The sequence below is a fragment of the Pelobates fuscus genome, chromosome 5 (genome assembly GCF_036172605.1).
Source record: "Pelobates fuscus isolate aPelFus1 chromosome 5, aPelFus1.pri, whole genome shotgun sequence".
Classification (NCBI taxonomy): domain Eukaryota; kingdom Metazoa; phylum Chordata; class Amphibia; order Anura; family Pelobatidae; genus Pelobates; species Pelobates fuscus.
The window spans coordinates 95,570,472-95,585,738 of NC_086321.1; the positions used below are offsets into that span (position 1 = coordinate 95,570,472).

The window sequence follows — 15,267 nt, forward strand, 5'->3', positions numbered from 1 at the left end:
GTATGTGTGGCTGCCTGTGTGTGTGTGTGTGTGGCTGTCTGCCTGTAATTGTGTGTGAGTGTGTTTATCTACCTGTAACTGTGTATGTGTGTTACTTCCTGTACCTGTGTGTTTCTGCCTGATCCTGTGTATGTGACTATCTACCTGCGACTGTGTGCATGTGGTGGATTTGACAGTGTATATGTATAACTGTGTGCATCTGACTATGTGCACATAACTCTGCAAAAATATACACCTGCATTCACACACAGGCTTAAATGCATGTTTTTATCTGAATTAAATAACCATCACACACAGCCAATAAACCCAGCACAAATCTCACACACAACCAATACACGCATATCACACACTGTTAATACACCCATTACAAATATCACACACAGCCAATACATAGCATACATATCACACACAGTCATCACACCTACTATCACATACACAGACAACACAAACATTACATCATACATGGATGACAAGGGGGGTGTGAAGATTTTTTGCACAGGGCGCCTAAAGGCCTAAGGCCAGCCCTGATGCTGCCTAAAGCTTTTTGTTCCCCCCAAAAATACCGGACATTCTAATTTGCATAATTATATATGCATGACATCACATGGCACGACATACATACAAGAATGAGAACATTTGGGAGAAGAAAATTCCATAAATCACTAATAAACTACCGTATATACTCGAGTATAAGCCGAGTTTTTCAGCACATTTTTTGTGCTGAAAACCCCCAACTCGGCTTATACTCGAGTCAATGTCTGTATTATGGCAATTTACATTGCCATAATACAGACAATGGGGCTGTGGGGGCTGCAGAGATCTTACTTACCTCTCCTGCAGCTCCTGTCAGCTCTCTCCTCCTCCGCGGCGGTCCGTTCAGCACCTCGGTCAGCTCCCAGTGTAAGTCTCGCGAGAGCCGCGGGGTCATAGTGCGGCTCTCGCGAGACTTACACTGTGAGCTGACAGAGAAGCTGCACGGACCGGCGCGGAGGAGAAGGGAGCTGACAGGAGCTGCAGGAGAGGTAAGTGCTCTCCGCCTGCCCCCCTCCCCCCCACTGAAATGCCAATGCCACTGGACCACCAGGGAAGGAGAGCCCCCCTCCCTGCCATGTATCAAGCAGGGAGGGGGGACAAAAAATAAATATATATTAATATAATAAAATAAAATAATATTTATAAAATAAAAATAAAAAATATTAAAATAATAATTTAAAAATAAATAATTAATATAATATAATAAATATTAATAATAATTAATAAAAACAATCAAAATGCCCACCCCCCAACACATACACAAACACACACTGCATCACACTTCATTCACATACACACACTGCACTCACACACTGCATTCATACACACACACTGCATTCATACACACACTGCATTCATTATATACACACACTGTAAATAAATATTCAATTAACTGCTTTTATTTAGAAATTTACAAGTACAAGCTGCTGCATTTCCCACCCTAGTCTTATACTCGAGTCAATACGTTTTCCCAGTTTTTTGGGGTAAAATTAGGGGCCTCGGCTTATATTTGGGTCGGCTTATACTCGAGTATATACGGTACTTACAATGTTTGTACTTTGTCTGACTGTGTGTATAGCTTTGTGAATGTGAGGCAGTGTGTGTAATGTGTATAGTAGTTTGTCGTTGTCTAAATGTGTATAACCGTATGATCTGTATACTTTGAGTGTGTGTTTACAATGTCTGAGTATGTCATTGACTGTATATAGTATATAACAATGTGTGTACATACCATTAATAAAAGATTGATATTCTGGTTCTATTTCTTTCACCATTCTTCCCTCTGACTGCTGAAAACATACACACGCTACTAAATACAAACACACACAGACTTCTGTATGCCCACACATACACACACGCAGACTGCTAAATACAAACACAGAGATGCAGACTACTAAATACATACACACAGACTGCTGAACAAGCACACACGCACACACACACGCTGCTGAACACGCACACACGCGCTGCTAATACACACAGACTGCTGAATACATACAGAGCATCAAATACCAAATTATGACTGATGTACACTCAGGAGAATGCTACCTGCCTGAGTACAACTACCAACTATAACATTTGGTGCTGAAGAAATAACGGCCTTGGTTTATTTTTCATTGTTCAAGCTAGGACCGTAAGATAGGAATGGCATATTAATATTTGTTTCTAGATCCCAAGACAATGCTGTGTGCATCCCAATGTCAGTACTACAGCTTGGAGTAACCATATTAGCCTATGATGCAGAAGCCACATTACAGAGTGTTGCAATGTGTTTTATTTATTTTTAATTACAACATATGTTGCCAGTCAACAAAGTACATTAGTACAATACAGTGGGTACTTAAGTCATCTAGTGACGTAAAACCTTTTTTTTTTTTTTTTTAAATAATTGAACAAGCAGCATTTTAGCACAATGAAGTTTTAAAAAGGTTCAATCAGTCCAAAATATGGTCATTCCAAGCGAAAAAGGTCTTGGTAAATATGCAATACTGCTTAATTTTTTTTTTTACTAGCAGAATTCTGACTGTGTGATCACAAATTGCCCTTATGTGATATTTAAATGTAAATAAAAGGGGGGGCGTGGCTCGACCGCAGATGGAGTAAGTCGCACGCTGCACTCGCTCCCAGGCCCCGACCCGCTTAAGCCCAGACCCTAATCAGAATCCGCGGTCCACATGGGGAAACCCAAACGGGTGGTGACCCCAAGGCACCTAACGACCATGGTACTGGGCGGGGTGAGAACTGTGGAGTTGGCCGCTGGTTAGCGGGACAAGGACATGGGTCCATAACAGTAACCCTGGACTTGGGGTGGCACCGTGGGTGGGATGTTTGGGGGCAGCCGACCATGCGGGGTGGGTCAAGAAGAGACGGACTGTTTGGGAGGGGGGACTGGGCCGCAAAACCTAGAAAAGCGCAGGCACATAGCCATATCACCGTCTAGTAAGATAGCTTACGCACAGGTCATGGTAGCAGAGGCCGACTCCACATACAATGTGCTCATTATTTTTGTTTTTATAAATGTTCAGGACGCCCAAACTATGCCACTGTTTTGCCCCCGGCGTAGGTTGCAATGTTAATATATGTTGTATAACTCTTTACTTAATATATGTTGTATTAATCTTTACTTAAAATGCCGACATATCTCACTGCCACAAACCGAATGTTTCTCCTGAGGGCCCACACCTCCACCCCCTCCCCCCCACCGACAGACCCACCCCCAACACGCAAATGGGGCACCTCTGCGCACCCGACTACCTCTGGCCCACTTCCCCTCCGCCCCCGGACTCGCGGAGATCACGACAGCCACCCCACAAGGCGGGTTGGGTGCCGCGGGACACAGGTGCTGACAACACACTTATTTGTGGAACAGACTCCGTAGGTGGCCCTCCTCGCACCTCACGCAACTGACCTCCCCTGTACAGAGGACGGGGGTTCGACGAGACTCTCCTGTTTAACAGTCTCCTGAACGTTACCAACCGGTTTAGGTTCAAACGTTGCATTGACCCCCCCCCCCCACTGACGCTCTCGCCTCCCCAATGGACCCCCCCCCCCCACCTTCGAGCGACCACCCTGCAGAGACCAAGACGGGGATTAGCCCGGGCCTTACTCACATACTGGTCCAACAACACTGGGGGCCTTAACCAGCCGGAGAAGCGCTCCCACCTGCTCCGCCGTCTATGGGCGGAGAGGGTGTCCGTAGCGTTCCTGCAGGAGACGCACATTCGGGGCCCGGACGCACCTAAACTAGAAAATAAACGCTTCAATTTGGCTTACTACGCCAATCACCCAGACTCCAAGAGAGCAGGTGTAGCGATACTCTTCGCGCACACCGTACCCTTCAACCATACTGCGACCCACACAGACCCTGGAGGGAGATACCTTTTTGTCAAGGGTACGATAGCCGATCACACATACACATTTGCCTGCATATACTGACCCAACAGAGGTCAACACCTTTCTCTCTCGCACCTTAACCAAGCTTAACAAATTTAGAGAGGGCCTCCTGATGGTAGCAGGGGACTTGAATATGCCACTAGACCCACTCCTGGATACGTCTCGCGGAACTAGCACACTACCGCCACACTGCTTACGGACCGCCACCAGGGCACTGAATGGACTGGGTCTTGTAGACTGCTGGAGAACCGCACACCCAGACGACAGGGACTATACGCACTTCTCCCATGTCCACCACCACTATAGCCGCATTGATTACATATTTATGCCCCAGGAATACCTCACCCTACTACATGACGCACACATTGGACTCACGACCCACTCCGACCACTCTCCGGTTAAAGTACGCACAAGCTTGCCCCTCTATAAACCCAGAGACAGACAGTGGAAGCTCAACGTAACCCTGCTGAACGACCCGGTCTCCCGCGCATCCGTGCTTCAAACGATCACACAATATTTCGACACTAATGACAATCCAGACACACCCCCTTGACGATCTGGGAAGCACATCAATGTGTCATGAGAGGCCACTACATCGCCATCTGCACACAGCGCAAAAAAGACAGACACAGGCACATCACCGACCTCACATCCAAGGTATCCCTTGGAAACCACACATAAACAAACACTAGACGATAACACCTACCTGCAACTGACCGAAGCCCGGAGAGAACTTAGAGACCATCTCTCTCAGGGGCTGTTGCATACCCTGGCAAAATCGGCCAGGTACTTCTATGAACACTCTAACAAAAGCGGTCGACGCCTAGCAAAGATGCTCCAGGCAAAGAGGAGGGCACAACATATCCATAAAATAAACACACGGGACCACCGTAGCACTAGACACCCGGAAGGGATACTTGAAGCTTTTCAGGCTTATTACAAAGACCTATACAATCAAACACAGGCCACTCACGGGACAGCCCCTCAGACACATCAACGGAAGATCACTGACTACCTATCCCAACACATAACCAAAACACTCTCCCAGGAACAATCGGAGGACCTGGAGCAACCCCTAACCCTTGAAGAACTCAAGGGAGCCCTGAAAAGCATGAAACCACACAGGGCACCCGGCCTTGACGGGCTGCCGCTCTCATACCTTCACGCTTTCAGCGACACTCTACTGCCCAAACTCCTGATAGGATTGAACTCGATTCGCGAGGGCGGACGGTTCCCAACAGACACCTTGGCCGCTACAATCACAATAATTCCCAAAGACGGTAAAGACCCGACTAATTGCTCGAGCTACCGCCCGATTTCGCTCCTGAATTCGGATCTCAAGCTCTTTGCCAAGGCCCTGGCCCGTAGGATCTCTCCGATCCTCCCGGACCTTATCCACCCTGACCAAGTCGGGTTCATCCCGGGTAGGGAAGCCAGAGACGACACGATACGGGCTCTCAACATCATTCATACGGCGAAAACCAAGAAACGCGAGGCCGTACTGCTATCGACGGACGCCGAAAAGGCGTTCGATCGGGTAGATTGGACGTATCTCACGTCTACTCTCCGCCACTTCAGATTTGGCCCTCAGCTATGCACCTGGGTGTCGGCATTGTACACGACGCCGACAGCACGGATCCGCGTCAACGGAACCCTTACACAACATTTTCCCATCAGCAACGGTACGCGCCAAGGCTGTCCCCCCTCCTGTTTGCCCTCTCCCATGGAACCATTTCTAGGGGCGGTCAGACGGGACGGGGGCATTACGGGGTTGATGCTGGACGCGGAGGTGCACAAACTTGCAGCTTATGCGGACGATATGCTGTTCTTCCTGGAACAACCCCTAATCTCAATCCCTAACCTCCTCAAGGCATTTCACCACTACCACCAAGTTTCCAATCTGAAACTGAATCTGGACAAATCAGAAGCCATGCCTCTACTAGAAAACGTTGAGCTGGCTGACCGCCTGAGCACTATGTTTGCCTTCTCTTGGCGACCGGTCAAGTTGAGGTACCTGGGCACGTGGTTACCACGTGATCTCACACAACTCTATCAAACAAATTTCCCCCCCTCCTCGCGAGCATCCAAATCCTCCGCTGGTCGCCGCAATACCTCACCTGGTTCGGCCGCATACAAGCGCTAAAGATGAACGTCCTCCCCAGATTATTGTACCTATTCGCGACGCTACCCGTTGCGATACCACAATCATTTTTCCGCACCCTGACACGAGACATCCGCAGCTCTATATGGAACCCCTCCGCTTCCCGCATACGCAGGACCACACTGGAACGACCAAAGGCTGCGGGGGGAGCCGGGCTACCCTCTGTGCAGCAATACTACCAGGCCACACACCTGCAGAGGGTAGTGGACTGGCACGCGCGCCCAAGTACCAAACGATGGGTGTCCATGGAGGTCCAGCAGACACTTGAGGCAGTCCCAGCCAGACTTTGGCTTGGCTCGCTCACCTACTCGGAGCTCCGAACCCAAAACCCACTCATCGACGCCACCCTTGGGGTCTAGTGCACTCTGCGCTTTACACACCGACTAACCACATCACCTAACCCGCTCACCCCGATCACATATAACCCAAACCTAGCGGAGGGCCTTCCCTCCGCGGCCTTTCGGAACTTCCACCAGACGGACTGGATCTACCTACACCAATGGACTACTGACAGGGCCCTCAAACCGCTACCCGACGTCGTGACGACACAGCGACCGACCCCACTCGACATGTTCCACTACCACCAGGTGAAAACTTACTGTCAGGGCTCCGCGGGCAGCTGTGAGGGGAGGCTGCAATCCTCTCGCAGCACTCACCCTCGGTCCGTCGCCGCCAGCGGTCCCCTTACCGGTCAGCGCGCGGCGTCCTCTCCCTTTGACACGCCGCTCGTGTCCTCCTCCCAGCGGCAGCATGTCTAACGCTGCACGCTGGGAGCCGGCACTGATATCAGAACGCCGTGGTCACTCACGTGACCCGGCGTTAAAGCTACAGCGCTACAATCACAGTGGGGGGTATAGATATCCCCCACGTGTGATTGTTAATTCTGATTGGAAGTTATCCAATCAGAATTAAGATAAGGATATAAATACTTACCTTTCCTGTCTCTCAGTGCCCTGTTGTGGTCTTTGCTTGCTAGTATTGATACTGAACTTGTGTTTTCTGGTTACGTACCCTCTGGCTTGTTAATCTGACTTTGTGACTTTCTCCTACCCTTTGACCTCGGCTTGTTTCTCGTTATTCTGTCTTCTGGTTCCCCTTACTCAGCTTGTCTCCTGACTATTCTGTGTGTGCTTAGCCCGGCCACTCTAAGGTCCGGTACTGCACCTTTTCTGTGTGTGTGTGTGTGTGTGTGTGTGTGTTAGCGTGTTGGGTTCCCCGAATCGTGACACTTACTACACGAACCTCCAAGGTAAAGATCACATTCACAGACAACTGACTGACTTCGAACGACTATGCACAGACAGAAAACACTTAGAACACGCGATATCCTACCTCTACACAAGCCTACAGTCACTGGGCAATGAAAGCCCACTAGGGTTCACGGAAAAATGGTAACAAGAGATGGGTACGCACTTGACTACCCAGGAGTGGGGAAAAAAAAAAATCTTTCTTTTAACTCATAAATGCTCCATTAGCTCCAAATACCAAGAGATGAGCTATAAACTACTCACACAATGGTATAGGACCCCAGACGTACTTAGACACATGCACGGCACAGCCTCTGGAGAATGCTGGAGATGTATCTCTGCCCTGGGCACCAACCTCCACATCTGGTGGTCATGCCCCCGCATAGTTCCATACTGGCGCCTGATACACACTAAGATCAAGGAAATCACAGACTCAGACCTCCCACTGCAACCATTGCCAATGCTCCTTCACCACACATCCACACCTACACAACAATACAAAAAATCCCTCACGATACACCTGCTCTCCGCCGCAAAAAGCCTCATCCCACTGAACTGGAAAAACCAGACAGTACCCACCTACAAACATTGGGTGGACAAGGTAGAGAAAATCCATAATATGGAAATGTTGACTGAGTCCCTGCAGGAGCGCTCGGACAAATGTGCCCTCCTATGGTACCCCTGGACGTCTTACACCGCACGGGGACAGGCTTGATCCCACATACCTAACCTTCCAAGAGACACTTGGTAAACAAACCAGCTACCCCTACCCCTACACCACTGTGAAAACCCCCGACCCAGACCTCCCCTCCCTTCCCTCTTGTCCGTGACATATCATGACTGAACATCGCCAGAGCTCTGACAACCCGCCAGGTCGAGAATCCGAAAGCCTACCACCCATGGACCTCTCACCCCCTCCCTCTATGCAAGGTGACAACCTCCCAACAAGCACCAACGAACGACTACATCCCCCTGAACACCACAGACTCACCTATATTGCATATTGCACACACAAGCCATACCCCAAGACTTTCGAATGAGACCCGCCCAGGCGGACATACGGCGAGTTGATGGGGCATAAGTTACGAGTAAAACACTGATCTTAACTCCGACCTACTACCGGGTCCGACGCTCTGTTATTGCATATGTCATACAATGTAACTTGATACTTGATACCCCCCCCCACCCCCTTTCTTTTTTCTGTCTCCAACCCGGACTTGAAAAACTAAATAAAGAATGTAAAAAAAAAAAAAATGTAAATAAAAGGTGTCAGATAATTCCTACTCTCCAGGGTCACTAAATAAGTGTCACAATACATTTGGGTTATACTGCATATACAGTATTCATCTTCTAGGCTGGTTTTGCCCTTAGCTGCTGACAAGACAAGTTATTTTCACGGTGACTCCATCAAACTGACTATGACATGCAGTTTATACAGTAGAGTGAGGAACATTAAAACTCATAAAAGATACACCACCTCAAATGTAAAAGATTGGATTAAAATATGTGAATCAAATATGTTGAAATAAATTCTGATATACTCGATTTTTCCCTCTTTCACGGCTTCTCAAGGTCTACTGTATTTCACCAAGGAAGAGTTGAGATAACAATTATTAATAATAACGAGGGTTGGGAATTAAAGGTCAGGAACACATGTATAAGCGTAAAGGAAAAATGTTTGGGTAAGGTTACTAGAGATTGATGTTAGGAGTACTACTATTAGGTTATAGGTTTTGGAGTTCACACAATACAGATAAAAATGGTTTTATACTTTGATTTAGGCAGCTCTACGAAGTATTAACACCGCTCAGTCTGCTGCACATGGTTAAAAAATACAGGGAATCAATGTCTGGTCCCCCCATTATTACGATGTTTAGGGTCCCACACTCTTTTTTGAAATTTCTCACCTGTGTGGGTGATTAAAAGGCTGTAAAAACATTGCTGTCTTTAAGAGGATTTTCTTTTGTTTACATTTTTTTTTTTTAATTTTGACAAAATACATAACTATGATATGTCAACAAGAAATAAAAGAGACAACTGACATAAGCTGGATTTTTTTTTTTTTTTTACACAAATCATCTACGTTAGGCACATATAGAATCTACGGCACATGGCAAGTACAATAACTATGACATCAGCACTGAGAAAAAAAATCACCAATGTCATCAAAACATTAAAGGGGAATGTGAAGTTCTAAAATTGTTACACAAATGGCAAAATCAATTTCAACATAAAACACAACATTTAAGGAGGTCGTGTTTTCCTGAAATAAAACAAATTACCATAGGGTGGGCTTGTGAGAAAACCTCTTCCAAGGACTTCGAAGTGGCAAGATGTGCGTCTTCTGGACCAATCTTAAAAACAGTCTCCAAGCACTGCACTGCAACTGAATAAAACAAAAACAAGCAGCATTCATTAGTCCACCATACACAACAATTGCAGGCAAACTCAGGGGAAGTTGAGTGTATATGCAAGGCACAGAATTCAGTCTAAAGCGCAGGTTTAAATCAGTACTCCTACATTAACAGATCAGATCTTTTCAAAACGCTTTCAAAAATTCTACAGCTCACTGAAGTGGAAAACTTTTTCTCCCATGTGGACCCTTTGAAAAATTATTACAATTCTAAGCATTTTCAAAAACGTGGTGTTTGATGCCAGACACCTGGCAGTGTTTCTACGGAGTCAGATAACACAAATTGAAACAAGAGGTGTATTTGTGTAGTGTGTGAATTTGTAGATTGTGACATGTTGGTATGTATTTGTGCAGAATGACCATATATGTGAATTTGCTGGAGTATGGGAGATTATGCATGTGGCATGGTTGTGTGTGGATGTGGGAGTGTATTGTGTGTAACATGGCTGTATAGGTGGAAATATGGGGTGTACGTGCAGCTTGGCAGTGTGATTGAATGTGGTTGTGTATTTCTGTGAAACTGCATTGTTTGTGGTTTCTGAAGTGTTTGTTTGCTTGTTTTTTTATCCATTGTGCGTGCATATTTTTCCTACATTCTTTTGACATTTTTCTATATTCGCCCAAATGTCTTCCTTCCCTTTAAAACTCCCTCGTCATAATGAATAACTGACTTGCACTGCTTTCATAAATACTTCCTGTAAAGAGTCATCTCAGGTTTACACTTCCTTTATGGCACATTATGTTTTATTTAGAATTTCTTATGCTTCTAGTGCATGATTAAAGTCCAATTTACGGTGCAAGGGATAAAAACCTTTGAAGTAAGGAAACATTGAAACCATTTTATTTCATGCAGGCTGTGTGAGACACTGCCAGGGGAGGTGTGGCTATAGCTGCATAAACAGAATCAAAAGTGATTTAACTCCTAAAATGACAGAGAATTGAGCAGTTAGACTGCAAGGACATAATCCATAAACAAAGACTGCTTTATTAAACAATTTGTTCTGGTGACTATAGTGTACCTTTAAGTTAATAACTATAGATAAGTAGAATAATACACATAAGCGTATTACCGGGCCTTAGAGTGGCAAGACAGAAAGCAAAATAGAGAAGTCAGATGCAAGCCAAGGTCAGGGAGATAGAGTGTAAAGTAATAAAATAGACAAGTCAAAGCTCAAGGACAATAGAATAAAGAATGATCCACGGACAATCTGAGGTAAAAAAAAAAAAAAAAGCCAATGTAACCAAAGAGATAAACAAGCTCTCAGATAACCACAAAGGAAAGCCATGACAGGACACAGTACAAAGGCAAAAATAAGTTTATAACCCTAGAGAGGCTGTGATAGGCTGGCTGCACCCATCTGATGCCAAATTGTGCATATCCGACATCGGCCTGTTGATGCAATCACATTCGTATCGTCAAAAAGGGACGAAAGGCTGGAGCCATATAAGGTCTCCGTTGTGCAGCAGCTAGCATCCAAGAAAACACCAGAAGGATGAGAGCCAGCATAAGAAATGGCTGAAAGCGGACCCAAATCTAGAGTAACCGTGCACTGCGTGGGCCCTGTAACAATACACCCACGATAACTATCTACTCCAGCCCTGGATAAAGAGTAAGAATATCGCTGTGCTCATGCTTCCTTTTCAGTTACAGTAACCAAACATAGTTTGAGACGGAGCAGAAGGTAAAAGGCTCCTAATTACATTAGCAGTTTGGCTTTGATACACAATAAACACTTGCTCAAAATATCATTCTGAAAATGGCCCTTTAACTCTCCTTACTATTACCAAGTATAGCGTTCAAAGTACAGACTGGGTCCCTAGGTAAACTAGGATTTCACACACACACACACACACAGACACTTGGAGAATCTTTCAGCTTTGTATTTTGCCTCCCTGAATGCAGGTATGGCGTGCATAGCTGAACATATAAATGCAATATGTAGAATAAAATAAAAATGATCTTCTTAGCAGAGATTGACAATATGTTTGCGGTTTTACTAGTAACAATGTCTACCAGTATTTCAAATAAAGCCCCATCACTCTGATGTGGACAGAGCTGAATGTAATGGCGGAGGTTTATTAGTCAAAAGTGTCAGGGTATTTATATCGGCAGACATTTTGTGCTATGATAGAAATTAAAGTGTATATTGCCTGAATTATTCTTAACAGATCAGATTCCATTTTGTTATTTTCAAGTTAATAAAAGACACAAAATTTCAATCCTTTCTGTAAAACTAACCACTTTGCCAGAGCTAAAGGAATGCATAGTATAAACAAATCAAGTGATAGGACTGTCTAAATGCTAATGGAATATAATTAATTCTAAACCCAGACATTTGTGACAAAGAAGATTAAATAATTAAATTTTACTTTCGATATTGTATAACGTCCCATTGTAAGTTTAGGGGTCATACTTCGTTATAACTGTCATATTAGAAATTACAGCAGGAATTGGAGACACATAGTCTGAAGAAAGCCCAAAGAAACTCTTTTGAACTGACAGAAAGCTTAAATTATGAATAACCATAAAGATAAGCTAAATGACGTCAAAATAGCCACTAGGAAAAGTTAACTCTTTCCTGGATAGGTATGTTTAGTGGGACGAGACTGCCCTCTATAGACCAAATACTTAAATTGTTATCTGGAAGGTAACCACACCCCGAGTGTTTCTATTGGTCTATCACCTAGTGAATTTTTCCTTTAAAAGTTAAGACAAAGGGAAGAGAGAGGTATGCAGAGAAAGCAAGAGAGTGAGCAGTCGGGGGCAAGGCAGGTGAAAGCAGGCAAAGAAAGAAAAGCAGAGAGCGAGAAAGAAGCATTCCTGGACACTTAGCTACCCAAGAACATCTGATGAGAACATCTCTTTAATTGGTAAATATACTGGCTTCATTTAATTAATCTAATTTAATTAAAAAAAATCTACTAGCATGATATATGACTGGATAAATCACGATTAGATTTCGATATTTAGAAATCTTAGTTACTAAAGAATATATAATTAGACATTCTATACTGCAGATAGAAATGAATAATTATGTATTTATGTGACATGTCACATGTTAGCATATCGTGATATTTATCCAGGTGTATTGATTTGCTCTAAAATAAGATAAAATATCTGTTTAGGCAAGTTAAAATTCTGCTTATAGAACATGGTAAATTACTCTTATTGGATGGTTCCAGGAAGTGACTAATGAACTGGTTTAATTGTTATTTTATTTAAAATTACCGTATATACTCGAGTATAAGCCGACCCGAATATAAGCCGAGGCCCCTAATTTTTCCCCAAAAAACTGGGAAAACTTATTGACTCGAGTATAAGACTAGGGTGGGAAATGCAGCAGCTACTGGTAAATTTCTAAATAAAATTAGATCCTAAAAAAAATATATTAATTGAATATTTATTTACAGTGTGTGTATAATGAATGCAGTGTGTGCGTATGAGTGCAGCGTGTGTGTGTATGAGTGCAGCGTGTGTATGAGTGCAGCGTGTGTATGAGTGCAGCGTGTGTATGAGTGCAGCGTGTGTATGAGTGCAGCGTTTGTATGAGTGCAGCGTGTGTATGAGTGCAGCGTGTGTATGAGTGCAGCGTGTGTATGAGTGCAGTGTGTGTATGAGTGCAGTGTGTGTGTGTGTGTGTATGAATGCAGTGTATGAATGCAGTGTGTGCAGGGCCGGTGCAAGGATATTTGCCCCCCCCCCCCCATATGTCCTGACCTCCCCTCCTCCTCCCTCAGTGGTCCTTACCTCCCCACCCCCGTGTTCCTTCACCCCCCTTCCCCAGTGGTCCTGACTCACCCCTCCCCTAGTGGTCCTTACCCTCCCCTCCCCTAGTGGTCCTTACTTCCCCCTCCCCTCCCCTAGTGGTCCTTACTTCCCCCTCCCCTCCCCTAGTGGTCCTTACTTCCCCCTCCCCTCCCCTAGTGGTCCTTACTTCCCCCTCCCCTCCCCTAGTGGTCCTTATCCCCCCCTCCCTCCCATAGTGGTCCTTATCCCCCTCCCATAGTGGTCCTTATCCCCCCCTCCCTCCCTCCCATAGTGGTCCTTATCCCCCCCTCCCTCCCTCCCATAGTGGTCCTTATCCCCCCTCCCTCCCATAGTGTTCCTTTTCTCCCCCCCTCCCTCCCATAGTGGTCCTTATCCCACCCCTCCCTCCGATAGTGGTCCTTATCCCCCCCTCCCTTCCATAGTGGTCCTTATCCCCCCCCCCTCCCTCCCATAGTGGTCCTTATCCCCCCCTCCCTCCCATAGTGGTCCTTATCCCCCCCCCCTCCCTCCCATAGTGGTCCTTATCCCCCCCTCCCTCCCATAGTGGTCCTTATCCCCCCCCCCCTCCCTCCCATAGCGGTCCTTATACCCCCCCTCCCTCCCATAGTGGTCCTTATCCCACCCCCTCCCTCCCATAGTGGTCCTTATACCCCCCCCCCCCTCCCACAGTGGTCCTTATACCCCCTTTTTTTATTATTATTATTTTTTATTATTATTATTATTATTTTTTTTATTATTTCTTTTTTTATTTATATTTTTTATTTTTTTTTCGCCCCCCCTCCCTGCTTGATACATGGCAGGGAGGGGGGCTCTCCTTCCCTGGTGGTCCAGTGGCAGTTCAGTGGGGGGGAGAGGGGGGCTGGCAGAGCTGTAACTTACCTTTTCTGCAGCTCCTGTCAGCTCTCTCCTCCTCTGCGCCGTCCGTGCAGCTCCTTCTATCAGCTCACACTGTAAGTCTCGCGAGAGCCGCGGCTCTCGCGAGATTTACACTGGGAGCTGACCGAGGTGCTGAACGGACGGCGCGGAGGAGGAGAGAGCTGACAGGAGCTGCAGAAAAGGTAAGTTACAGCTCTGCCAGCCCCCCTCTCCCCCCAGTCTGTATTATGGCAATGCAAATTGCCATAATACAGACCTTGACTCGAGTATAAGCCGAGTTGGGGTTTTTCAGCCCAAAAAATGGGCTGAAAAACTCGGCTTATACTCGAGTATATACGGTACATGAGAATAGATCTTAATTACCTAGGAGGTCTAGCCAGCATTGAAATGGTTATTCTAACTGTTAGCCAAGTTTTATGGCCTTACGCTACACGAAAGCTTTTCTGTGTGTGTAAACTTTCACTTTCGTTCTCTGTGAAGCAGTCATAAATCTTGTCTTGACAATTGAAGCTATATTAACCATTGGAAAGTGTATTGCCATTGTATTGCATACCATGTTATACTAAATATTCATTGATTATTGTCACGCATGTTACTTATTATTGTTATTGAAATTGTCACAATAAATTGTATCTATTTTTATAACAAATTGTGATTTTATTTATATGGAATACATTTCACTTACACGATAACGATCTTTGGGATCTGAGAATTGAAATAGTGGGCAATTCTCAACTGTTTACTATTATTATCCCATAAATATCCCCACAAAAGCCAAAACAACAACAAAAAAATTAATAAAAATGCATGTATACACAGGGACCGCAAGGATCACACATTCAACATACACAGAGGACATATTAATAATTTATTG

The 15,267-nt window shown here is 45.3% G+C and overlaps 1 protein-coding gene across 2 annotated transcripts in view; it reads right to left on the reverse strand.

The window, feature by feature from the left end:
• The window catches only part of SGTB (small glutamine rich tetratricopeptide repeat co-chaperone beta), a 93,912-nt gene that overhangs the window by 59,535 nt on the left and 19,110 nt on the right, over positions 1–15,267 (reverse strand). For both annotated transcript variants that reach the window (XM_063456920.1, XM_063456921.1), the window contains exon 3: positions 9,618–9,721. In XM_063456920.1, the coding sequence (XP_063312990.1) occupies positions 9,618–9,721 (104 nt within the window). The remainder of the gene's footprint in view (positions 1–9,617; positions 9,722–15,267) is intronic.